The 27,560-nt window shown below is 41.1% G+C and overlaps 2 protein-coding genes across 51 annotated transcripts in view; one reads left to right on the top strand and one right to left on the bottom strand.

The window, feature by feature from the left end:
* The window catches only part of KLHL25 (kelch like family member 25), a 665,168-nt gene that overhangs the window by 97,283 nt on the left and 540,325 nt on the right, over positions 1–27,560 (top strand). The window lies entirely within an intron of this gene.
* The window catches only part of AKAP13 (A-kinase anchoring protein 13), a 333,498-nt gene that overhangs the window by 27,975 nt on the left and 277,963 nt on the right, over positions 1–27,560 (bottom strand). For all 50 annotated transcript variants that reach the window (XM_084969374.1, XM_084969377.1, XM_084969375.1 and 47 more), the window contains 4 exons: positions 21,883–22,057; positions 7,799–7,866; positions 5,241–5,307; positions 873–1,008 (listed from right to left, as the gene is read on the bottom strand). In XM_084969374.1, the coding sequence (XP_084825500.1) occupies positions 873–1,008; positions 5,241–5,307; positions 7,799–7,866; positions 21,883–22,057 (446 nt within the window). The remainder of the gene's footprint in view (positions 1–872; positions 1,009–5,240; positions 5,308–7,798; positions 7,867–21,882; positions 22,058–27,560) is intronic.

The raw sequence follows: 27,560 nt of genomic DNA, 5'->3' as shown, positions 1-27,560 counted from the left end.
ACTTTGAAAAAAGGCCTTTGGATAATTACAAAACAAAGACAAAAACAATATAAAAATACCTGAAATTTTTTTTTGTTTGTTTTTAAAGGAGGAAGGAACATTAGCCAGCACAGAGGTTAGGAAATACAGCCAAAAGCAGATTTGCATCCTTCAGATGGGAATTTTCCTCCAGCTTAGGTTAAGAGAGCTGCAAGAAATGTTTTGAGTCCTACATTTGAGATGACTTCTTTGCTTGATGGGAAGGCAGGCATCTTACCCCAAACAGCCAACAACATCATAATCAGCCCTGTGCTAACCACAGACAGCCGAGGCCTGAATAGTCAGGGGTCACGGCAACTTCTATAGGGACCACAAAAGGAACTCAGTGCAAATGAGTGACTGGAAACTACTGTAATACCAGCCCGTCAGTCATTCCCATGACTTAGGAGTTAAGGACAGAAAACAGTAAAAAAAACAAAACTATGCCCCTCTTCCTGCCCAGGTTCATCCAACCAACAGAAAAATGAGACATCTTAAGATATAAATGGTTGCCAACTAAAAATTCAGAATTAAATCATCTTTTATCCTATTCCCACTTTTAACTTTGATCTAAAAAGCATCCTTCTAGAATGTAGTTTCTTTAAAAGCAGGGCTGATTATGAACAAAAAAGTGGGGGACAACTGGCCTGAAAATGATGTTTATAGGGGATCTTTGTTACAAAACGGTGATGATGGTGCATGAAAATGGAACCCTCATTCCACGCATCTGTATCGCTTAGCTCTGCACCTCCTCATGAAGTTATGCTTTTCTAAAAAAAAAATCTCTTCATAGTATAATCACTATGCTCTTGTCACCTAGATGTCAACTGTGCTATCTTTACATCCCCGCATACCCAGCAATGTTCTGTATGGAGACACTCTTGGAGAGCGAGACACTCTGCTGGGACCGTCTATTAGCAAACACAGGGGCTGAAGTGGTTTCGTCGGCCAGAAGGACGGCAGACCGAGGGCGCTCCTTGGGCTGGGAGGCTGTAAAGGAAGAGAGGACATCAAGTGAAGATTCAGCTATCCGTGCCCACCAGTGCCAACTCCCCAGACAAACGCCAAAGAGAAGCAAACTGCTCTAAAAGAGACGTACCCTGGGAGTGTAATGGGTACGAAAACTCTCCCGAGGACAATCTGGCAAAAGCTACTGAAATCGTTAAATGCCTATCCCTTTTGATCCAGCAATTCCATTTTAGGATATGTTTACTCTGCCAAGCTTAAGTTGTTTATGTTTGAAATGACAAATGTCCAAAGTTATTCAATGCAAAGTTTGGTAAAAGCAAAAGATTGGAAATTATACAAACTGAGTATCAAAAGACGGTCAGTTAAGAAATTATGAGCTCCCATTGTGGCGTACTGGAAATGAATCCAACTAGGACCCATGAGATTGCGGGTTTGATCCCTGGCCTTGCTCAGTGGGTTAAGGATCCGGTGTTGCCGTGAGCTGTGGTGTAGGTTGCAGACAAGGCTCAGATCCTGCATTGCTGTGGCTGTGGCGCAGGCCAGCACCTACAGCTCTGATTTCACCCGTAGCCTGGGAACCTCCATATGCTGCGGGTATGGCCCTAAAAATAGCGAAAAAAAGGGGGAAAAAAAAAAAGGAATTATGGTACATGCTACATCTGAATACTATGAAGCTTTAAAAACAAAAATGAAGACACTCTCCATGAACTGACACAGATCTGCAGGATAATACATTAAGTGAAAAAAAAAATTCACACAAAGTACACAACAGTCTTTTTTATGTTTTAAAGAAGTTAATAATTCACATTGGTATTTGCTTGATTTTAATATGGAAACTTCAAGATAAATATAAAGTGGTTGCCTGAGGGGTATGATGGAACTTAGGCATTAAGGATAAAGAATTGTGTCAAAGTATCATATATTTAAACTAAGATAAGAGAAAGAAGACTGAAAGATAAAGGGATAAAAGGAACCTGGGAGACAGACGAGTGAGGCCAGTGATACTGGCAGTTGCTACTAAGAACCCCTGCTGGGCTTTGTTAACTGTGCAAATTCCCAGGCCTCCTCGTCCTGTGGGGGCGAGGCCTGGGAGTCTACTACACATTTTACCAGGGCCCCAGGTGATCTGACTGCACAATGTTTGAGGACACAGATTTTGACCCATTCCTTTAGCGATTGGTCCTCATACTACATATTTCTCTTGAATGTGACCACAGAGGAAACTGGAACTCTTAATTTTATGCTAAAGTAGTCACACGGGCATCTGGGTAACATTATTTTTCCTTGGCAACTGAGCTTCTGCCCCAGACATGAGCTGCATTATCCACCCATCCCCAGGAGCATCAGGAGCTGAAGGAAATAAGAACAAGGCAGCTGTTATAGCCTCACAGTATTACAGGATGTTTCTGACCTAATTAATAAAATCGTTAATTTCCAACTGAAAATCCTGTTTGGAAGAAGGTGATATAATAAACACCAGAAACATGCTATATTACAACATGGCCAGACCCTTCCCTCAGGAAGCACACAGGAACTAGATGTGTGGGTCCTGCCCCAACAGAGAAGTGGCGAAGAAAATGTGCCCAAGCAGTCAAGGGCCTGGAGCACTCCCTCGGTGTCTCGCGAGGGAAGCCAGTGAGCGGATCAAGTCTGATGGAGGAAGAAACACTGGCTCCTGAAGAACAGTAAGGATGTGGAAAAGAGGACATTCTTTTTTTTTTTTTTTTTTTTTTGTCTTTTGTCTTTTTGTTGTTGTTGTTGCTATTTCTTGGGCCGCTCACTCGGCATATGGAGGTTCCCAGGCTAGGGGTTGAATCGGAGCTGTAGCCACCGGCCTACGCCAGAGCCACAGCAACGCGGGATCCGAGCCGCGTCTGCAACCTACACCACAGCTCACGGCAACGCCGGATCGTTAACCCACTGAGCAAGGGCAGGGACCGAACCCGCAACCTCATGGTTCCTAGTCGGATTCGTTAACCACTGAGAGCCACAGCAACGCGGGATCCGAGCCGCGTCTGCCACCTACACCACAGCTCACGGCAATGCCGGATCGTTAACCCACTGAGCAAGGGCAGGGACCGAACCCGCAACCTCATGGTTCCTAGTCGTATTCGTTAACCACTGCGCCACGACGGGAACTCCGAAAAGAGGACATTCTAAGAAGCAGGTAGAGGATAAATATAAGGAATCAGTGAAACAGCAGGAGAAGCAGAACAAAGTCATGTCATGCAGAGCCCTGAAAATTATAAAGAACAACTTGTATCCAAAAGGCAGCCTCGGGGTGTGTGTCTGTGAAAATACCAGCTTTTCCTCGTTTGAAACCATCCCACTCCACTCAGGGAAGCTGCCTACTGTCCCTGAACCTCAGTATCCTTAACTGTGATGGTGACGGTAATGGTGCCAACAGCAAAGGAGGCCTAAGTGCTTCACAGGCATGATCTCATCACAGCTCCACTACCACCTGCTGATGCTTTCACCACCCTTTCACGGTACAGCAAAACGAGGTACAGGGGATTTCGTAAATGTCCCAGGTCAAGCAGCTGTTAAGTGGGGTGCTAGGACTCCAACCCACACAAGTTGAATCCACCATCTATACTCTTACCAAGTATGCTGCCTCAGTGGGGTAAAACAGGAACAGGAATACATGTGGGGGTCGGAGGTAACCTAACAGGTATTTTTTTGGAAAGCTGTTGTTTTATCTGATTTGAAAGAAAACAACTTCCTGAAATAAGGGATGACATCACAGAACAAAAAAAGGTTAAGGAAGATTAGACTTGTAAAAGGTATCGGAATGGGTTGGATCACTGGTTAATCGGGTGACAGTCTGGTTAAAAACTCTTCTAGTAACCTGCATGTCATTAACCTGTGGATAATAACCAGACTTCCACACCCTCCTGGCAGCAGCACAGATGATATGGCCGTTCTGGAGCCGTCTGCAAGCTCTCAGAGCAGTCAGGCTCACCCCACCAGGCTCCACCTCTGGAATCTCTGATGCAGTAGGTCCGGGTAGGGCCCAAGAATTGGCACTTGTAATTGATCCAGGAACTACTCTTTGAAAAGCACTGCCTTGGGGTTAAGTCTCACAGGGGTTCCCATAGAGCTAATTAAGGTGATATTGTTGCTGCATTATTTATGGTAGTAGTTGGAAACAACTTAAGATATCTCTCTTTGGGGGAACTAATAGTTAAAATGTAGTATATTTTTATGGAAGAAGATCATGTAACAATCTGAAACAAAAGTTTTTTTTTGTCTTTTTGCTATTTCTTTGGGCCGCTCCCGTGGCATATGGAGGTTCCCAGGCTGGGGTCGAATCAGAGCTGTAGCCACTGGCCTACGCCACAGCCACAGCAACGCAGGATCCGAGCCGCGTCTGCAACCTACACCACAGCTCACGGCAACACCGGATCGTTAACCCACTGAGCAAGGGCAGGGACCGAACCCGCAACCTCATGGTTCCTAGTCGGATTCGTTAACCACTGTGCCACGACAGGAACTCCTGAAACAAAAGTTTACATCTTAATGTAAAGTTCTCAAAACCACACTGAGTGGGGTGAAAAAAAAAAAAAAAAAAAAAAAAAAGACCAGTAGAATGGATAAGCATATTATCTAATTTAAATTAAACACATAAAACAGTAAGATATTTTCGGAGGTATATAAATGTCTAAAGATATGGCAGATTGGAGAGATTTACATTACATATCCTGCAGTGGGTGCTAAGAGGGGAAAGAAAAGAGGTAGGGAACAGAGAGTGAAAAGGGGAAAGTATTAAGTGAAACCACAGAGAAGCCTTGTGCAGACTGGTGAAAATGTGAATGGGAGAGTGTGACCAACTCAATTTTGTGTACCACTTGAAGTCCTTGAAAAAAAAAAAAAAAGAACTGTTTATACAACTTAGTTTATCAAGAAGTTTAATAAATAAGCAAGGTCTTATTTGATGCAATTGCGAGGGCACTAAAATCAAGTTTATTGTCCACTCGTGGAAGAGGAAGTTAGAGACACACAGGGGTCACTTGCCTAAACAACACAGGGCTAAGGAGCTGCCTTTTAAGCTAACACACATTATTCTAGCACTTTCCAAGAGAGTCTGATGGTGGAATGTCAAGCTTTTTGGTCAATGAATCTGCAGCCTTCCCTACTTTATCCCAAAATAGGTATTTAAATCTTAAGAATAATAAGCGAGTACTACAAAAGTATGTTTAAAGCCTTGAACCAGAGGCAAAAAGGAATTAAGAGAAGTGGGCTGAGCTACTTACACTTGTTTCTCATGATGACTGTGGGTAGTGATGACGTGTCATGTGCTTGAAGGCACCCTTTGGGCTGCTGAAAGAAAAAGAAAGATTTCATTCACAATTTCTCTTCAGTCACGTTTCAAGAGGCTAGAGTAGGAAGAAAGCCTGTTGCTCCTACTGTCCTGCTTTGTTCCTGCCAAAGGTCCTCAGCCTCCTAAGTCCCAGCCACAGCTCCCTCTGAACCTGCCAAGCACTGTGACCTGCAAATGCTGTCTCTCCTTTCTCACCTTCACAGGCCTGGCATTCTTCTATTTCAAGGTAACACCTCCCTCCACCGTCAGCGTCTTTTTTCTCCTCACTGGAGACAATGACTGGCACCCCCTCAGATCCTCTGCACACCCCTAACCTAGGTTTTTCTTTATTTACGGTCACTGTCTGCATGTCCATTGTTCCCACCAGAATGCTGGTTCCTTATGAGCAGCATCTGTGCCTTTTTCGCTTCTGTTTCTCTGATGACTGCACTTATAAAGTGTTAAATAATTTTCATGTAAAGTGCTAATTTTAAGACTTTTGCTGTAGCCTGGAACAGAGACACTGTGTGAGAAATTATAGGTTGAAGCAATTAGTCTGAGACAAATCACTAGTGAAAAAGGCTCAATTTAAAGTGAAACTCCCCCTTTTAGGATATAATCTCTTATTGGGATATGCTACATGATCCTTCTCTATAGCACATTCACAAATAACTACTGCCTTATTAGAGATCACAAACTCAAATGCCTATGGAGTCAGGCAGGTAATGAATGATACTGGCAAGTTAGAGGCGGAAGGAAGTGGCAATCCAGGACCAGTACATCTTCAGCTACAGCTGATTATCACTTGCCATCCTCTCTTCAACATTTAAGGACTGTTCTAGGTGCTTAAGAATCTGTCTGTGGATCAAACATTCCTGACTTCACATGGCTTGGCAAGTTTCTAGTTGGGGGAAGGTACAGATCATAAAAAGTAAATGTAGTAAATACTGTTAGATAAGCCCTGAGAAGGTGATAAGCACCATGGAAAAAAAAAAAAAAAAAAAAAAGAAAAGGGCAGAGTTCCCACTGTGGCGCAGCAGGTTAAGAATCCTACTCCAGGAGTTCCCGTCATGGCTCAGTGGTTAACGAATCTGACTAGGAACCATTAGGTTGCAGGTTTGATCCCTGGCCTTGCTGTGAGCTGTGGTGTAGGTTGTAGACGCGGCTTGGATCCTGTGTTGCTGTGGTGCAGGCCGGCAGCTACAGCTCCGATTAGACCCCTAGCCTGGGAACCTCCATATATGCTGCGAGAGCGGCCCTAGAAAAGGCAAAAAGACCAAAAAAAAAAAAAAAAAAAAAAAAAAAGAATCCTACTCCAGTGGCTCAGATCGCTGAGGAGACATGGGTTTGATTAGCCCCTAGAAGGGGAACTTCCATATGCCCTGGGTGTTGCCATTAAAACAAACAAATAAACAAACCAAAAACACACCATAAACCACAATGTGGGAATTGGGAATGCTGGGTAAGGGGAAACATCAGGCCTGTGAGAGCTTCCATTTGAATTTTCAGGAGAAATCAGAAATCCAAATTGATGCGAAATCTGCTTTTTCAATAAATATACTATTCAAATGAGAAAAAAAACATGCCACGAGCCAAACAAGACCCATGTCCATGGGCCGAATGAGGTCCAGGTATAGAAGTCTGTCATCTTTACACTAGTTCAATACTTCTCTAAGCATCATCAGCATCAGCATCATGAGAAGCATCAGCATCATCTAGGAATTTCACCCCTACCCAGAATCTGAACCTCTGGATGTGGGGCCCAGTGTCATTTTCTAACAAGTGTCCATGGTGATTCTGATGCACATTCAAGTTTGAGACCACTGCACTAGAGAAATGTATTTGGTTACTGGTGAAGCACACAGTATGCTGAGCATCTATACAGACACAGCTGGAGACTACTCTTCTGACAAGGAACAAAATGACATTTATGAGTAACTACAATGCTGAAAACCACAGAGGCCATCTAAATGTCCACCTGCCCCTACTCCCACACTCTTTAAGGGCCTCTTGACATGCAGTGCATGTTACCACATGGCCTGCATACTCAGAGCACGTACACCATACACTCCCCACTCTTGTCATGTGATCAGAGCCATCCACAGGAACCTGCGGAGTAAAGTGGTGCCTGACAGGCTCCTTTACCCTTGACACTCCCCAGACCACCAGCCTGCCAGAGCCCCCCAGTTTCCACCTGCTGCCCACACAGTCCTCGAGGAGGAAGCCAGGCTCCTAATAACAGAGCAGGTGTGCAGACATGGTTGAGAAGAAAGCCACTTCAACAGTGACACAGATTAACATCACAGAGAAATGTGTACATTATTAATGTGGAGAAATTCTCAAAGTATTTTACCTTCCAAAAGCTGCAAATTCCCATATGTGTTCATCAAGAAAAGAAAAGTCATTTTTGGTTATTTTGGTCTCAAATGGCACCAAATAATTAAACAAAAACTACAACCTCGAGTTACCCCAGGTCTGAGGATTTTATTGGTTTAGCCAGAAATGTCTTACCTTCATTTTGACCTTTGCACAGGAGGTGAGACTTTCTCGACAGCCTTTATGGACAAAAGCACTGCAATCTGAAAGGAGGGCAAAATCCATGGTGACATTAATACCCAGCAAACAGATCCCAGAGTCTGATCTTCCCCCGCCACAGCAACCTTTGGACTTCCAGGTGAAGCCACTTGCATGTGTGAATGTGACTAACTGAAATTACAGTCTGAGGCCTCTTTCAGGAAGCAGGCATGAGATGTCATTTGGAGGAGAAACAGAGCAGATGTGATTTCCGATTAATGAAAACTAGACATCTGGAACTTCTTGGGCAGGAAGCTGAAAGGCTACCAAAACTAAAAGTGAAAGTGTTTGTCATCGGTAGGTAAGTCTAAGGCACAAATAATACACAAATGATAAGTATTTATACATACACATATGGGCACTGACATATATACACAATAACAACATCCACCTTAAAAGGGGTTGTGAAATTTGTATGACTCTGTCAAAAGTAGAGTATGATTATGAAAATCTGCCTGTTTATGTAGTTCAACTTGGGATCCTAACTACTCTGAGCTTTTTGCAACTCAGCACCCTGAGTCAAGAGCCTCTGAAGAAATATCATCAGAACTACCCCAAAGCACCTCTGGGAACCCTGAGTCAAGAGAAAGTGGGAGACTTCCTGAAAGATGAAGCAGAGATTTCCCCAAAAGATGAAGCAGAGCCCACAATACACCAAGGACACAATTTTTATCTCAACTCTATTTATCATTTCTTGGTCCACAAGGGCCACTGATGTAAAAGCCCAGCCCTCTGTGCCTCCAAAGGGCTGTGGTCAGCTCATACTGCTGCTATGATGTCATAAAACAACTATGTCAGGAGGCCAGAGGTGAAGAAGAAACAAATAAAAGAGCTGCCTGTGGGGACACCCCATGAAAGAGCGCCTCCAGGGAAAGGCTCCCTGAGAAAATCGGACAGACACCATCCACACAACATTTCACACGTTTATTCAGGAAGCACCACAGGCCCTGCCTATGGCAACCCACTAATCATGAGCCACAATGCTCTGCTGGCTCAGAGGTATGGGCTACAGGATACTAGAATGGAGACTGCCAGAACCCCAGACCCCAAAGCTTTTTTTCCCATTCCTTCCTCAATGCTTACTTGGTTCACAGGTCTTTTCCTAACACACCAGTTACAATGGGTTGGGTCATCTTTCGGTTTTCTCCTCCACTGGGTGCTCCTCCAGGGTAGGGTCCCTTTACCTACTGCTGAATCTTCAATGACATCTCCAGCACAGGGCCTGGCTCATGCCACCTATTCAAATGTCTGTTTTAGATCTTATGTCTATTTAATCCAAAAGACAAGCACCCTGACACAACCTTGATTACAGTATATCAAATACCAACTTATTAACACTAAAGGAGAATGAGAATAACAGCTGTCACAATAAATGGGGTTTAGGTCCTGGCTCTCTTAACTAGTTAATGTGACTCTATGCAAGTTCCTTCTCTACAGGCCTCAGTTCTCTCATCCATAAAATGAAAGCAAGGACCACATTTCTCCACAGGCTCCCTTCCTCTGTGATTCTACAAGACTCCTTCCTTATGCTTCATCTCCTGAAGAAAGATACTTTTTTGAAGTAAATCCACTGGATTGTTCTATAAGGTTCATGTTGCAGAAGAGTTTTCAATTTCTTAGTCATATAAATTATCACTAGGACAGACCATCCTTCAGGGCATGGTTAGAGAGGGACTAAGTAATCAATAGGCCAACTGGAGGGATCCTGGCTAATGCTATTGCCATAAAAGTGGCGATCAGGAGCAATTCCACTTTTGTCTGGAAGTGGGGCGGAGTGAAACTATTCTGGGTCTTGGTCTTTCACTCCCACTCCTGGGCATATCAGGGTTCCTCTCTTGCCAACATCACTGTCTGGTCATTTTCCTGATATTAATCAATCAGAAGAGACATCCAAGTTCATTTACCAATAGCAGCATGAGAGACTCTCCTGGGAAAAGCTCATTCAGGGAATCTCAAGAGGAAAAAACCTGGAAGGTGTTATCTCAGTCACAACTCTATTCTTGCTCCCACTGTTTTCCTCTCCAGGAGTACACGGTAAGGGAGTTACATGGATGCTAGGCTCCTTGTAATTTCCACCGTTTGTGATCATGACCGTTTCCATATAAGTCGTGAAACTATTCTAGAAGCCAGCAGTTATGAAAAGGTTATATATCACTGAATGTTAATGCCAGAGTTTCTCACCAACATCCCTTTCTGGGCACTAGGAAGCCTTTGCAGAAAGAGACCCTTGAGGAGTGACTCATTCTAATCAGCAAAGGGGAACATTTTGAGGATATTTTTCTTAAGAACCAGAAACCACTGGACCTCATTAATTTGTCTAGTTCTCTGCTACTTGGAAATAAGGATAAAATTTGACAAAGAAATCGTCTTAACTGCTCAAGAGGAAAAAAGCAGAATTGCAATTTGCAAACAGAAACCCACACGATTCTTGAAACCACACCACCTACCCCCAAACTCAATGCCTTTATGCCCTTCCGCACATAATGCAACAGAACTCATGTTCCAGGGTCTAGACTCTAGTGAACTAGAGACTAAAGACTTTAAGCCACACTAACCAACAGTCTTCCGGAAAGAGTCAAGGAGGCTGAAGCATTTGTCCTTAATGATTTGTATTACAACTTTTTTGCCTTTCATTCCCAGAAACTCTTTAATGGCTTCCCTTCATCTTTAGTATCAAGCTCCAACTTCTCACTTAGCTTCATGTGGCCTGTCAGGTATTGCGTATGTTTCTAACCCCTTGCCATGTTCTGTCACACCTCCAAGCTCTGAACACGCCGCTGCCTGCACCTGAGCCCTTCCCTCTCTGCCCTCCTTGACTGGGCTGGCAGACTCGGCTCTATGATGTCTTCTCTGACTCCCTACCTCTGCACTTCTGGTATCCCATGCCTGCCTCCATCACGATACTCTACTGAAATGGCCACACTCTTCCTCTGGACAGAAAATTACTGGAGGGAATCTAATTTGTCTTTTTAAACTTTACATCTCTATTTCCAGCCTCAGGCCCATAATAGTCACTAAATGTCTAAAGAATAGAGAGGGGTGAACAGGGCAGCTCCAAGCTGCTGGACCCACAGCAAGAAGCATAACAAAGTCGTTGAGGCCACATCTGTATTCATTTTCTAGTAAGAGAGAATGTGCTTCCCCATCGGCACCACTATCCTTACTAAGGATACGTGCCTCTCCTCCCCTCCCCTGCTACACTAATGCCTGGGACCACGTAGCAGTCTTGTTTATCCATCGCCTCTTTCTCATGCACAGGTTTCTCACCTCCCCTCCCCCCCCCCCTTTTTTTTGGCCTTTTTGGTTTTTTTAGGGCTGCACTTGAGGCATATGAAGGTTCCCAGGCTAGGGGTCCAATCAGAGCTGTAGCCACTGGCCTATGTCTCAGCCACAGCAATGCAGGATCCGAGCTACGTCTGTGACCTACACCACAGCTCACAGCAACGCTGGATCCTTAACCCACTGAGCAAGGCCAGGGATCGAACCCTTATCCTCATGGATGCTAGTTGGGTTCATTAACCGCTGGGCCATGACAGGAACTCTCCCTCCCCTTCTTTTCCCTCTGTCTTTCACATACATTGTCTTTAATCCCTTTAAATACACCCCTTTAATCACCTTCTCTCAGAACGCTGCTTAGGTACCTTTAGGAGAACCTCTTGTTTCACTCCATTTTACTTAAACAAAATACTCTTTGAAACACAGGCAATATAAGTAGATGAGGAAAACTAATGAGCTCATATCAAGGACAAAGAAAACCACACATTTTGAAATGGAATTAACCGTAGTACCACGCCCAATAACACTATCTCAGGAATGTTTAAAACTCTTCATTAAACAGTAAGAAACAGATGAAGAACCCAACAGAAAAGTGGTACAAAGACCATGAACAGGCAACTCACAAAACACACAATATGGTGCTCAACCACCCTAGAAATTAGAGAAATGCAAACTGATACCAACCAGAATGGCCAAAATAAAAGCCTGCCAGTTCTAGGTGCTGGAGAGGATATGGTGGCACAGCAGCTCTCATCATCTGCTGATGAATCTAGAAACTGGCACCTTCACTTTGGAGAGTAATTTGGTAACACCTTGATGAAGCTGAAAATGTTCTCACTTCAAGAATTAGTAATTTCTTGGTATATAGCTTGGTGATTCAAGTACATAAGGATGTTCCCTGTGGTACTGTTTGTAACTCACAAAAGTGGAAAATAGCCCAAATGACTTAGCAGTGGAACAGTTTTGATACATTCCTAAAATGAAACACTATAAAAGAGAAGTCAGTAACCTGGACGAATCTGTTTCAATGTCCTGCCTGAATCCCCCAAATACGACGTTGAGGAGAATAAAGTAAGTTATAGAATGAGATATACTCTATGGTACCACTTATGTAAACTAAAATAACCTGTTTATATATGAGATAGTTATAAAACACAGGCTACATATACACTGAATGCATGACAGTGTTTTTCTTGGGGAGGAAGGAAGAGGAAGGGATTACAAAGGGAAACGGGAATTCAAACTTAACTATAATGGTTTATTTCTTCAAAACTGAAAAAATCTACAGCAATATGACAAAATGTTAGTCATTTTTTTGTTTTGAATAATGGGTACCTAAGTGGTGGTTATATATTATCCATGTACTACTTTGTATTAGTATGTTCTTTTTAAAACCTAGATCCTAATTCCTTCAAAGTTCTTTGGATTTCCTTATCCTTAATCGATTAATCACATTTGTGATAAATTTAAAACAATTTTCAATTAGATTTTATTGTCTTATATTCCAGTTACAAAAGAGCATTTTTCTCCTTTGCTGTAAGGAAAATCAACATTTTAGACAGCAATGGGTAACACAGTGTGGATGTGGATTTCCTAGAGAACTTGCACGAATTCTGATCTACAAAAGTGACCAACTATAGACAGAACTTGTTTCCAAGTTGCATTCTTCCTGTTTCTTTCCTCCCCATCAGTTCCACCATGCTACAGAGAATTAAGCAATGGCAATTTCTGAGGGAAGGTTGCCATCACTTTTAAACAGACTCTAGCAATATTCAAGTTCTCAGGCCAGTGTTTGAGATTTAAAAGACAACTCTAATTGATGAATCATAAAAGCAGAACTAATATTTAAAATGTACTTCTGGTAAACAACTTTTCACACAAATCCACTTCTTCAGTTAACTGACACATGGCCCCAAACCCACACAACCCAGCTGAGATTTTAATATATTCTATGACATGATCACAAGTCTTAGAGATAAATAGTCTACATGGACGTCTGCTTAACATACTCAAGTACCTACCTGAAAAACACACAACTTGTTACCAAGCTGTCCTGGACTCAGTTCATGGCAATAGTTTTAGTGGTGTGCATGGGCGATTTAGAAGCTTTGGCCCCACTAACATCAGCCATGAGGTTAAAACCTCTGTTGAAAACAGACAATTACCAAGAACACATGGACCAAAGACAAATCTAATACACTTTCAAGCTCTCTGCCACAAACCATACAGTGTTGTTAGGGAGATCAAAGATTTATTTGGTCTCCTTTTATTTTTCAAAACTATTTCCTAATAGCAGTAAGCAATATGCTTTCATTTTTCAAACTTCTTCAAAAAGGTCTCGGCACAGTGGTTTATGGGAACAGAGCTGATCCTTAATTAGACTCCTCTGAACTTAAAAGCATAAACCCCAGCCTTCAACTTCTTTTCTTGCTACAAGGAGGCATCAAACAAAAGAATATGAAGGAAAATCCACATGACTGGAAGCTATCATCTATTTGTTGCTGCATTTTTTTAAACCCCTACCACCAGATCTTTGGTGAACTGTTATATACTACACACGCTTTCTCTTTCAGCAGAAAAACTAAACAACCCATTGGGGAGACTAGCTTAAGGAAATCAGCTTTATAGAAGAGTAAGAGGAGTGGCCATACCAAATTGAAATGAAATTACAGAATGGCATGAATATTCACGATTGCTTGCTAAGGAAGGATTCACTTTTTTTTTTTTTTTTTTTTTTGCCACATACACAGCATATGGAACACGAGCTGCTGCAGTCGGAGTCTTATCCCACTGTACCACAGGGGGAACTCCAGGATTCACCTTCTTGAGTTGCTGTTGGGGATCTGAAGGGCTCTTCCAATGCTTCAATCCAGGAGGAATATGCTGAAAAGTTCTGACTACTCTGCCAATTACATATAGAACTGAGCAGCAAAATCTATCTGAGAAAAACTCCCTGACCCTTCTTAAGGATACAGGTTGAAGGAATTTTTTAACTTTAAGGATAGAAAGGTGCAGCTTCTTCCTACCATGCCAAATCTAACCAAGAAAACTCAAACAAAACAAAAAACAAAACAAAACAAAATTTAAATACCAACAATTTAGAAACACATGCTCCAAAATAATTTTGCAACTTCGTGTTTAAATTCTTTGGGGCGTGTGAGACACTGCCTGTTCTGGCCTGACAGAGCCTAGATACAAAAGGTAAGATGCTCTTGGTATTTGGTGTAATAACCACAATGCTGATGTACAGCACAAGAGGAAAGCCACAAAAAAGAGCCACATCATCTTAGCTGAAATGTTCACCTAACAGCAATTTTCCTAACACTGGTAAATGAACAAATAAAAAAGAAATGAAAGTGCTGTGTTTAAGTAAGAATTGATTTCATTGCTTAGGTGCTTCTTTCACCTTCCTGTTCCTTAATCAAACTTTTTTTTTTTTTCATTTTTTGGGCTGCACTTGTGGCACATGGAAGTTCCCAGGCTAGGGGCTGAATCGGAGCTGTAGCTGACGGCCTACATTACACCCACAGCAACTTGGGATCCAAGTCACATCTGCAACCTAGCTTGTGGCAACGCCAGATCCTTAACCCACTGAGAGAGGTCAGGGATTGAACCTGTATCCTCATGGATACTAGTTGGGTTCTTAACCTGCCGAGCCACAACAAGAACTCCAAAACTTTTTTTTTTTTTAATAAAAGGCAGTGATGTGTATTTTATTATCGCATATAAGCAATGAATTCTAAATGTGAGAAAACTATGTATCTAGAGAGCTGCCCTTCTGGATAAAATCTAAAGCAAAACCCAACCATCACACACATTCTAAACTCTTATGTTTCCTACTTGTTTATTTTTTTAACCAATAGAAACAACCTACCACAAAAGTACTCAGAAGCTGCTAACACAACAGAAAATAAATCAACAAAAATTTCAATATCGTTTTACATCTGTTTAAAGCAAACAAAACAAAACCACTGGCAAGATCCAAAACCCAAACATAACGGATTCCTTACTCTCAAGGACTCCACTAAGCATTCCAAAGACCAATTTATTTGTGGCAGCTGGAAAGAACAGCTGATTATTCAAGGGAAGCTTTACATAACTGTAAGAAAGAAGAAATGGAAAGACACTCTTCTCCCGTCTGCATTAAAATCTCCAAAATCCTAAAATAAGAGGAAAATTTTGGTTGAGGGGTGAAAAAAAAAAACCCTACAAGGTTTCTCCTAAATTAAATTACTTTGAATGAGTCCTGACAAGGAGCTTCAGTGCTTGCTTTCACCATTTGTTTGTTTGTTTTCCAGGAGGAGACTGCAAAGGACCTACATGGAGGCTTTGCTCCCTGCCATTTCTCATGTCTGTGATCTTGACCATTTCCACTTAAGTCCACATAAGGGACTCAGCTTTCACCACTGAGCTTCAGACTGGTCCAGGTGTATTCCAGTGGGGCCAAGAGATGCTGATTTGTTTTAAAAATTCTATCCCGCTGAATCTCTTACTATTTGCATGTGGAAGACTATATTAAAGTGTCTAAAGACATTTGAAAGACAGACAAAAAACATCATCAGTTGTTAGGACACATAACCATGATGGGCCATGTGGTTGATCTTTCTAAACCACAAGCTCCAACTGACTGAACAGCCACTTGGTATAAGGCTCCAGGGTCAGCTCACTGGGTTATGATAAACCCAAAAGGGAAGCTGAGAGAACAGGGGCTTTACTGGAAGGTAAACAGGAGGGACGCTACATTTCCTGAGACTCTGGGGAAGATCCTGGACATCAGAGGGGATGAAGGGAAGGGAAAAAAGATTCTGAGTCCCCAAATTACTCACATCTTCCCCTTCCTGCCAAGATTACAGATGGTGCTTCATACACACAAACATTCACTGCCGGCACTGTTCTTCAGAAAGCTGGGGAGAATCAGCCCATTACTTTTGTTCCTTTGGGAAGATGACTACATGTTGTTCCTTTGCTTTCAAGCCTTGATTTTCTCCCCCTGCACACTGTCACACACAGACCTTAAGAGCACCACGAAATGTCAAGTTTATTTTAACATTACCTCTGGAGCTGACTGACTGCAAAGCTACAACTGATACAGGGAGCCCCTAAGTTTCTGAGGTGGGGTGGTATGCAATTTAAAAATGCATTTTTGAAACTTAGGTGCATACTAGGGTAACAATCAGGCACTATCGAACAGATCCTTTTCGTTATCTGAGTTTTTTTTTCAGTTTAAACTTCAAAAACATGAACTTTTCTTCCTTGTTTGGCTGAGCAGATAGAACCAAGATAACTTGTGAAATTCTAGTAAGATCAAGCAATTTCCATAAACTAAAGAACCACTGCTAGAGGACATTATGATGGTACTTCCTCGTCCAGACTAACTCTCCAAGCAGAGAAGACTGTTGTGATGACACAGTGGACTCCGTGAAATAATTTGCTCCCAGGAGAAGTAGACACCTTGGGTGACTTTGTATTAAAAATTACAAATTAAACCAAAAACTCCCATCCTGCTTATCATAAACCGTTTGTATAAAATTAGTAGTTAACTTCTATTTTACTGGTTTTCTACTTTAAAGTCTTAAATAAAATACTGTTGTATTGTGTACTACCAAATATATAAAAGATGTAGTACAGACGACAGAGTTATCATTTTAACATCTACTTTTAAAGCCAATAAATGAGAACAATGAAGCTGTTTTAATGGATCCAAAAATGAGAAATTGGGTGCATATTATACTTGCAATTCTCATATCTACCTCACCATATAATTTATATCTGTATTTAGTCTTGCATACCTAATACAGAGAACACCAGAGATCAGCTGACAACCGGAAAAGCCTCTGAAACTACTAGTGATCTAATGTTCACATTTACTTATACAAAAAATGTACAAGTACAGTCTTAAAAATTCAAACAACATGAAAGTGTAAAATAAAAACTTAGTTCCCTTCCGTCTCTCCTCTCCTAATCTTAGTGTTTAATTTGATGTATTCCTTTTTAGACACTCATATATCTATGTAAACAATTACTATTTACTTTTTTTCTATAAATCTGAATCATACAAATGGTTATATTTATTGTCTTCCAAATTATGAAAATGTCTTGGAGATCTTTTTGTGACTGCTGACCTATCCCAGTGGCTGGCAAACCAAGGTCTGAGGGCTGAAGCCAGCCCACATCTATTTTGTAAATATGGATTTATTGGAACACAGTCATGTTCACTTTCATGCCTTGTCTGCAGCTGCTTTTGTGCTACCAGAGCTGAGTAGAGACCTAATAGCCTGCAAGGCCTAACAGATTTACTATCAGCTCCTTCATAGAAAAGTTTGCCGACCTTTCATCATCAATCCTATTCTTTTTACTACTGGCCTAATATACCATCTCATGAATATGTTAATTTTCCATTTCGGATATTTAGTTCCTTTAAAATTTCTACATCATGAATAATGGTGAAATGAGTAAATACCAAGGATTATACCTTGAGAACTCTTCTTTATAAACCACTGTGTAATTAGCAACTTGAGAAAGATGCCTCTAATTATATATTCCAACCACTAAAAAGAAAGGATAATTATGTGAAGTGACAGAGGTGCTAAATACTGCTACAATGGCAATAAGATTACAATATATAAATGTACCAAATTAACATGTTATATACCCTTAAATTTATACATTATATGTCAAATATGTACAATTTTTAAAAAAAGGATAAGGGAAAGTTGCCTGGCATATTACTGTTGCTCAATGAATATTTGCTGAAGAACCATTGTTGAATGAATCCCATGGTACTTTGCAGAATTCAGACAACTGATCATTGCTGAATAACTTCAGTTAAGAAACTCAAATGCAAAACTACAGATAGTTAAGTGCAAAAAAAAGAAAAAAATCCAGTGTGAAGCCATCATGATTTGCTAGAATATTTATCCAGTTCTTCCTTGACTGAAGCAGATGACAGACTGGAAGCCATTTTCTCCTTTACGTACGTACACACACACACACACACACACACACACACACACAGAAAAAGACCAGAAAGACAAAACAAAAACCCACTGATGATGCAGAATACTGAAATATTTGACAAATCTCCATCAAATTGTTCAAGAACTGCCTTCATTCCTAAAGTTTTATTTAGTAAGTTTTTTTTGTTTGTTTTTTTGCTTTTTAGGGCCACACCTGCAGCACATGGAGGTTCCCAGGCTAGGGGTCAAATCGGATATATAGCCTTTGGTCTACACCACAGTCACAACAATGCCAAATCCGAGCTGAGTCTGTGACCTACACCACGGTTCACGGCAATGCTGGATCCTTAACCCACTGAGCAAGGCCAGGGATTGAACCCGCAACCTCATGGTTCCTAGTCGGATTTGTTTCCGCTGCGCCACAACGGGAACTCCTCATTCAGTAATTTTTCAAATCTACCCTTCGGTTGCTATGTCTTATTCTTTTATTAGGGACTTTATTCATTTTAACCTTTTAATAACTCTCAACATCTTCTCTTGCCTGTGCGTTTGCTAATGCTTCTTGATAGCAGTTTACTTCCTTACATGGTATCTGGATTTTTTTTTTTTTTTTAATTGTAAGCTCAACTTCAGCTTCATAAGCCTTTTTCCCCCTCCCCTGGGAACTTCCAGATTCCCTACACATGTCAAAGTGACCCTATGGTGCAGCAATTCTGAATTTGTTTCAGCTGGGATCCTTCTTGGTTTCATCAGTCCTGGATTGGGATTTCATTAAACCTCTAGCCAAAGTTTCTTAACTCAGGGTTCCAGTAGGTATGGATGCTATAAATTTGGACACTGAATTCACTATGATGTAGAATTCTCACTCAGGGTCCTGGGGGGAGGACAAGTTTTCTCGCTGCTTCTGAAAGGCCAGTGGGTGGAGTTTTTCCAGACCCTTCAACACAACTGTTATAGTCTTTTAAAGCTCTTGGCTTTATCCCACGGTCTCAGTTACAGCTCCCACTACGTGCCCTGAGACCACATATCCTGTCCCCAGGGAGGGGGCTGCTTTCTACTGCTCTTGGGTATTTTCCTTCCTGCATGGTCAGCTATGCATTCGTTTTTGTTGTTGTTGTTGTTTGTTTTTACAAAATATATATATCTACACAACCTAGAATAGATTTACAAGGAGATCCTGCTGAATAGCATTGAGAACTATGTCTAGATACTCATGTTGCAACAGAAGAAAGGGTGGGGGAAAAAACTGTAATTGCAATGTATACATCTAAGGATAACCTGACCCCCTTGCTGTACAGTGGGAAAATAAAATTAAAAATAAATAAATAAATAAAAAATAAAAAATGTTCTATAGCAGAAAGCAGGTATTGTGTGCTGTACTGATCAAGTTCCTCAAATATCAATTTCAAGCTGTCAATCAAGAAATATGATCTCTCCCTGCTTTTCTCTGAGGCCAATGCTCCCCAAGTGGAGAAGAGGCACTTCGCAGGACAGATGCACAAAATTATCTCTGGAATACAGGAGGAGGTTTTTACAGCTCTCATGGATACTGACTTAAACAAGAAGTGGGGTTAGCATCTAGACTGATACACCAGTGGCTCACTCAGCCTTGATGTTAGGCAGCCTCATGTCCTCTGTGATCCTAGAAAATTCTGCAGGGCAGAGGAGCCACTGGGAAGGTGGGCTACGGCTAGGTAACAGTGGTGCCCTTCCTTGTTTATTCTCAGCATGCTGTGATGAATGGAAACTTTCAGGCACTCAATAAGGTAAGCTTTATAAATTACATTCAGTTTCAACTAAAATAAAATGTAAAAGAGACACAAATGCCTGCCAAGAAACTACTCATCTAAGATAACATTAAGACAATAAATAACAAGCAAACAAGAAAATGTCAAAATTAACTTCTCTTATTCCTAGAAGGAGCTCTTTATAGGTACAGTATAGGACACATATGTAATTTTCACATTAAATGCATATACCCTGGGTGAGTAGATTAAAAATGTTTTAATGATAGATAAGCATACTGAAAGGTGCTTGGTGACTACTGTTCTAGACAACCAGGTTGTTCCAGTACTGAGAAGCTGCATTAGTGGCTAAGAAATTAAACTGATAACACTTGAATAGTGTCACAAGAATGAGTCATTAGAACTGGGTTACAGAGTAAAATGCTGGAGCAGCACCAGACAGTGACAGTCTTTTGTTTCCTAGAGGTCACACAAAACTTATTACTATACTGGAGTCATTCTCAATTCCATGGTAAGTCACACATGAAGGAGGATGTAAATGTGTGTGAAATCTGCTCAAGAGGATCAATAAAGAGAACCGAGCTCCTCGGAAGTTATCTTAAAAAAAAAAAAAAAAAAAAAACAACAACAAAAAAACTGGACAGTAAAACAAACAGGGCTACAGACAACATTTGGGGTAAAATATATCCATAAAAGGCATTTTAGAAGAATGTGAGTGTAACATCAGTCTTTTTAAGTCCTAACAACTGTAGCATAGATAAGCTAGGCTGTGTGCTAGCTGTGTGTAATTCCACTACTTCTCTTCAACTCAAGAAAGTGAGTAGAAATTATTACTGCAGTAACTCTGAGTCTGCGCAAATACTTAAACATTTTTCATATTTCAATAAGTTAACTGTCTTTAGTAAATAACTTGGGATACTTGACACATATGACTGAAAACAAGACAATGTTGTGACATCCTGGTCTGGGAGAAATGCTTTTTGGAGTCTGAATTAGTCACTATTTTGTCTGAAATGGTTACAGGTATAACATGATGCCTTTCACCTCAGCCTTCTGGATGACTGGACCTGCACACTAGTCACTTCTGACCACAAGCAGAAGTGCCCTGATTTACCTCTAGGGCACTATGGATATTATTAATCCCTATCTCTGGGCAACCACAAAATTTTGAGATGCAGTGCCTTATAGCAAGGGTCTGCAAATGATGGCCTGTGCGCCAAATCTGGCCCATAGCCTATTTATGTGTGGCGGTGAACTACAAATAGTTTTTATATTTTTAAATGGTTAAAAAAAGAAAAGATTAACATTCCATGACGTGAAAATTACATGAAATTCAAATTTCATTGCCCATAAATGCCCATTTATTTAGCACCCGTAAATGAAGTTTTATTGGAACACAGCCACGCTCACTGGTTTACATATTATCTATGGCTGCTTCTGCACTCCAGAGCAAGAGTTGAGTAGTCGTGGCAGAGACTGTAGCCCACAAAGTCTAAGATATCTGCTACCTGCTCCTCAACAGAAAGTTAGTTGGCCTCTGCCTTAGAGCATCTTATCAAAACCAGAAGCCACATTCAGTTGACAGAGTTGGCTTTCAGGAGGTCAATAACGGGACACCTCTGCACATAAAGGTGCTCTCCCCTCCCTTGGCAGTTACCACGATGTGATGTTGGTCAATGGCTGAGGCTCACACCAAAGTACCAAAAGAAAAAAATGAGCATATATGACATGACGAGAGCCTGCTGGGTAGCTGGAGGGTTTGAGACTGTGAGACTATTTCAACCCTGACATGGACTTGTGTGAATAAGACAGTGGCTTAGGGACAACAGGACAGAATACCTGAAACTGGGGCTGTCTGAAAAAATTATAGGCTGTAGGTTATATATCTAGAATTAATTTCTTCCAATGATGTTTAAAAAACGATATAAGGAGGGCTACTTCTCCACATAAACAAGGAACAGATAAGGGATAGGAGGCAAGAAATTAGAAATAAGCTTTTCTGAGCCAAGGAGTTCCATCACACAGGAAGAAGCACATCTCTTACTTGCACAAGTGTAGGCGTCTTTGTTGGTGAAAGGCTTCATGCACTGGCTACAGCTGATGGGACCCACAACAGTGATGGAACTGAAAGTATGTCCGTTGACGGTCTTCTTGTCCTTCTCCTTCTCTTTAGAATCCTTCTCCTTCTCCTTAATTTTATCTTTCTCCTTTTCCTTTTCCTGCCAAAGAAAAGAATCAACATTTAATTGAATACTAGAAGGCCTTCCCTTCTAGAAGGATACCCACCTGGTATGTGGTCAGCAGTAGCTGGTTAATGTTTTGGATAAAAGTTAGGAGCACTGTTCTGGACAAAATTTTTTATTAAGTTGTGAGCATTAGAAAAAGTTTTAGGAGGACTGTGCAGGCTAAACAGTTCTTTTAGTGGCTTATTCACTGGTTATTTATGACAACAGATACAAGGACCAACACTGGAGAGCAAGAGGCTTCTGGTGCTGGAGAAGGAGGAGTCTGCAGTGGCCACCAAGCCTCCTCAGCGAGCCATAGCTCAGCCACAGGGGAAGCAGGCAGCGAGTAGAAGAAAGGATGGTAACAGTCTGGGACCAGCCCCAAGGGGAGGAAAGATGGCTGCACAGCAAGAAAAGGGATCGAAGTTCTCCTCTGACTGCCTCCCACCCATCATATACCCCTAAAGTTAGGGCACCTCTCTGAGATTTCCTCCCTTACTCTAGCCAGAAGTACTGAAATATCCTCCACATATACATGTTCTGTTTTTACTCACTAGAATTTCAAGGTGGTTTTTTTTTTTTTTTTTTTTTTTTTTTTGCCCAATTTTCAAACTTGAGGGAGCAGGGATTTAAACCATGCAAACTTTAAGAAATATTAATGCATGCTAGATCCTTAACAAAACACCTAAGCAGTCAGGGACATTTCCAGTGCACACTACTCTTGGGGGACTAGGGCTATGGGGTAAAACTATATGCTCTCCATCAAAGATCCTTTGCAAGCATGGTTACGCAGACACTCAGCTGGTTAATCAACATCAAGTGAATCATTTCCTTCCAACGTAATCCGACCATGAACTACAATTCACAGAAGCAGGAAGAATGTATTCAGCAGTTGTCATGATCGCTAACTCTGGGGTACCATTTTCCAGGGCATAGAATACCTCTGTCATAATCTAAAAAAAACTCCTGAAAAATGGGTACCCTGAAGTTAGTGGTCATGACAACTACTACATGCCTTACATTTTGAATCGATGCCTTCCATGTACATTGTTTCATCTGATTCAATAACTCTGAAGTGAATAGGGCGGGCATTATGCGTCTCATTTTCTAACTGATAAGAAAAAGATATAAAGAACAGCTCTAAGTTTGAACAGTTACTATGTGCCAAACACTGCAGTGAGCCAATAACATGAATTTTCCCGTAACGACTCAATGAAGCATGTACCATCTACTATCTCCATCTTGCATTTGAGGAGGCTGATGCTTAGAGATGTCTGATACCGCAATGGAGGCTGCATAACAATAACTAACCTAGCTGCAATTAAGACCCAGATCTGCCAACTCTACAGCTGGGCTCTAGTTTACTATGCTCTACTGTCAAGGGCTAGAGAGGTTTGTTGACTCACAGAAGGTCACACAGCAAACGATCTGCAGTTAAAATCAGAACCCAGGTCTTCTGACTTCCTATTCAGAACTCATGCACTATACTGAAATGGTGAATGTTTATTAAGTTTGATTTGTATAAAGCCCTTTGTGAACAGAATACACATAATAAAAATCCAAGAGCCAAATTGCTTTGCTTCACAACTATATAAAACAACAACAGAGGAAGGGAGAAAAACAAACTACCTCACTTTACAAAACAGGAAACTGCTCTGAGTAAAAATCAGTAACTGTTAAAGTATGTAAAACTTTAATAAAAATCAACCACGAAAATTGAGTTTTTTCGTGTAACTTTTTTCTTTTAACTACCTTTTGATGAAGGCTTCTCCACACATGAAATGTTAAACTGAACAGCACCTGACATTTTGCTGAAGAAAGCTAAAAAGCATGTTTCAAGAGATAAGAAAATCTTCTACGGCAACTAACTTATTCTCTCAAGCCTTCCTTGCAATGCTCTCAAAATCTGAGTAAATTAATAATTTCCTAACTCTTTGAAACAATCCAAACTAGCTCTTCCAAGGGTCAAAACAAAACAATAAACTCTACCATCTCTTCCTGTGTTTATTAGAATTTAGTGCTTTAAAGAAGTCAGGCTCTTACCTCCCCATGTTTTGGTCCTATGATTCTCACTGTTACGAGGGGTGCTTCATGAAACCGACCCCATCTTACCGACATGGTTCCACCCCCATGCCAGGAAGTGTGCTCTCACGGAAGGAAGGGCTCATGCCAGCAGGGCAGAGCCCAGCAGCTTTGAGCTGCCATGAGAACAACCATTACAGAAACTGTAAGAGGAAGCCGTAGACTGGTTGAGAAAGGGAAGGAGGGAGGGCTGAGGTTGCTTATTTCCTTAAGACAAGCTTAACTATTTGAATGCTGCCAGTAGAGCCAACTACCCTGTTACAAAAGACACAGGACATGAGACAGAACAAATTCTCCAAACACACTGTGTGGAGAGTATTTACGTTGCAAGATGGGAACTCTGGCAAGATTGAGGCCAATTTTTTAACACCTGAAGTTAAGGAACACATCTATTTAAACAGATGTCCTCATTTTATAAAAAGCGGTTAGTTTCCTAAGAAAATTTTTAGTGAGGTGGCTTGTGGTAAAGTGGTGATTGGTTGTTTTCTGAAGCTGGACTTTTCCAGATTCAACACCTCCCAAAATGCTTTAAAACGGTGTGCTGGGGAAATAGAAACTCATATTTAAAGAGAAAGATGAAGGTAACAACTACACTATGATACTATGAGGGGTAAATGATTTTTCATTTTTCTAAACCTACCATTTTAGACAAGTAATTACAATTGAAAAAAATCAGAGAACTCTCTGGAAAACTGTGAAACATGCTGTGATTAAAGCAACTGTCACACTGCAGATCTTTAATCAAAGACGGAATGAGAGAGATAATTATATTTAATGTTGATGCAGGCCTCTGCAAACACTACTCTACCCTAATCGGCACCTTTGAAACGCTGATGGATTTAGTTCTTTTTTAGACACACCACAGAAGCAGGAGTTGAAGCTCAATGTCTTGTTATGAAGTTACAGAGTATACTAGCAGCTGTGCAGGAATGTGATCCTTGCATCTGAAAATGCCTACTTCTCAAGTCAATTAAGAATTTGTCTAAAACATCTCTAACCATCTCCTAGTTGTCTGTAAAAAGGAAAGCTTGGAAGAAAGAAAATCAGTGTGACAGGATGATTTAAAGAGGGTCACCCTACACCCTTTATGAATGCAGACATTATGCATATTGCTGTTAAATACTCCACAGCAAGCAAATTTACTCAGCAGGAAACAGCACTACTTCTTGAAGATACTAAAAGACAAAAGCAGAAACTGCCAGTGTTCCTGTTATACTTCCTGTTTAAGGTTCTCCCTCTTTCAAAAAAGATTCAACATACTTACCTAATTTTTTTTTTAATTTTTATTTTTTTGTCTTTTTGCCATTTCTTGGGCCGCTCCTGTGGCATATGGAGGTTCCCAGGCTAGGGGTCGAAATTGGAGCCATAGTCACTGGCCTACACCAGAGCCACAGCAACGCGGGATCCGAGCCGCGTCTGCAACCTACACCGCAGTTCATGGCAACGCCGATCTTTACCCCACTGAGCAAGGCCAGGGATCGAACCCTCAACCTCATGGTTCCTAGTCAGATTCGTTAACCACTGCACCACGACGGGAACTCCGATACTTATCTTATTAATAACTCATGCCAGTTAATGATAATTCATAAAAGGACATATAAGAGCTCAGTCCTCAATTTCTCAAAAATTTCTTATATACTGGCTACAGGTATGAGACTATATATTATATAGTATATATTATGTTATACATAAAGTATATTATATATACTATAGAGTGTTTACACTAATTAACATTAAAAAAACTAGTTCTAGGAGTTCCTGTCGTGGCTCAGTGGTTAAGGAATCCGACTAGGAACCATGAGGTTGTGGGTTCAATCCCTGACCTTGCTCAGTGGGTTAAGGATCTGGTGTTGCCGTGAGCTGTGGTGTAGGTCACAGACGCAGCTCAGATCCCAAGTTGCTGTGGCTCTGGCGTAGGCTGGCAGCTACAGCTCCGATTCGACCCCTAGCCTGGGAACCTCCATAAGCCGCGGGAGCGGCCCCAGGAAAGGCAAAAAGACAAAAACAACAACAACAAAAAACTAGTTCTAACATCTATATCAGCATTTTCAATTTTTTAAGCATTATGGAAAAGTAATATTATCCAGCAGTTTTGGGTGGCGGAGCCCATGGCATCCGGAAGTTCCAGGGCCAGGGACTGAACTAGAGCTGTAATAGTGGCAATGCCATGTAGTTAAGCTGTGGGCCACCAGGGAAGTCCACAACAGTTAGAAAAACATAAGAGCTGGCATCATCATACCAAGAAAATATTCAGTTATTTCTGGATTATCATTTAGAGAATAAAACACTTCTGAATGGTAAAGCTCTACTGCGGGTACAATGGCAAAGAAAGACAAGGCATTTAATATAACTTTACATAAAATGTATTATGTCACCATTTCCCATATTTCTTCTACCTTTTGGTACACTGACAAAAACTCAGCTATTCTATAGGAGGCTCTAAAACAATCTTTTAAAAAGTGAACTGGTAATAATTTTCTAAGGTGACTCTTATGCTCCTAATATATTTGGCTACTGGGGCACTCAACACCTGTGACTATGTGAAACAGATTGCAATCCAGGGTTATAGATTTGTAATTTTTTGAGTTTCCATTGCTAGAGATAGCATAAGCCCCCAGAGAGCAAATCTTGAGGCCAAGTCTGAAAGAGGAAGCAGTCTCATTGCAAAAGAGTGTTGTCACTTTGACAAAGGAGAACATGGGCTGGAAAGGTCAACTGATACAGTCCTGCCACTGATGATAAGGCTTTACCCGGACACAAGCTACCTTCTCCTACCCCTTCTCTTCAGCCCTCTACTAGTAAACCCAATTCTTCTAGGTTATTAAAAAAGTTAAAAGGGAAAAGATACTGTGTAGTAACAGTTAAATCTTTCTCTGAGTGAACATGAAATGAGGAGTCCTACTTGCTAGAAGTCAGATCACAAACTACTATTTAGTCTGTGACCTGAAGCATATTTCTCTGTGCTTCAGTTTGTAAAATAAGGAGGCTGGGCTGAGACGTTTTTAAAAGTCAGGTTTTCAGTTTCTAAATTCTGTCTTTTGTTGTTTCGTTCACATCTGTCTGTAATACCTCATTAATGAGATCAGTGCTCTGCTCTTATGTCAATGGCACTGGGGAGATGGATGGAAAGGGGAATTCCCTCTTTAGACTTGTCTTCCAATTAAAATTTTGAAGAAAAGGTTCCACAGTTTAAATACAAAATAAAAAACAAAAGAAACATTTGAAATCATCCCAACAATAAAAATTTTCAAGGTGAAAGACTGTGCTTTAGTTCTTTCGGGTGCTTGCTAGCACCTGGCAGAATGCTAACTATAGAAATCACTCAATAATATTTGGCCAATTTATACTGATCTTTCGAGATTTTCGTTTGTTGATAACAACCATGGCCAAGCCAGAAGTGATAAGTAAAATAGAT

The sequence above is a fragment of the Sus scrofa genome, chromosome 7, assembly GCF_054392235.1.
Source record: "Sus scrofa isolate SSC_HxYL_T2T_F1_AM1 chromosome 7, Sscrofa_HxYL_maternal_Yorkshire_Landrace_v2.0, whole genome shotgun sequence".
In the NCBI taxonomy this organism is placed as follows: domain Eukaryota; kingdom Metazoa; phylum Chordata; class Mammalia; order Artiodactyla; family Suidae; genus Sus; species Sus scrofa.
The sequence above is the reverse complement of the archived record's forward strand: the minus strand, read 5'-3'. Positions and strand labels throughout refer to the sequence as shown.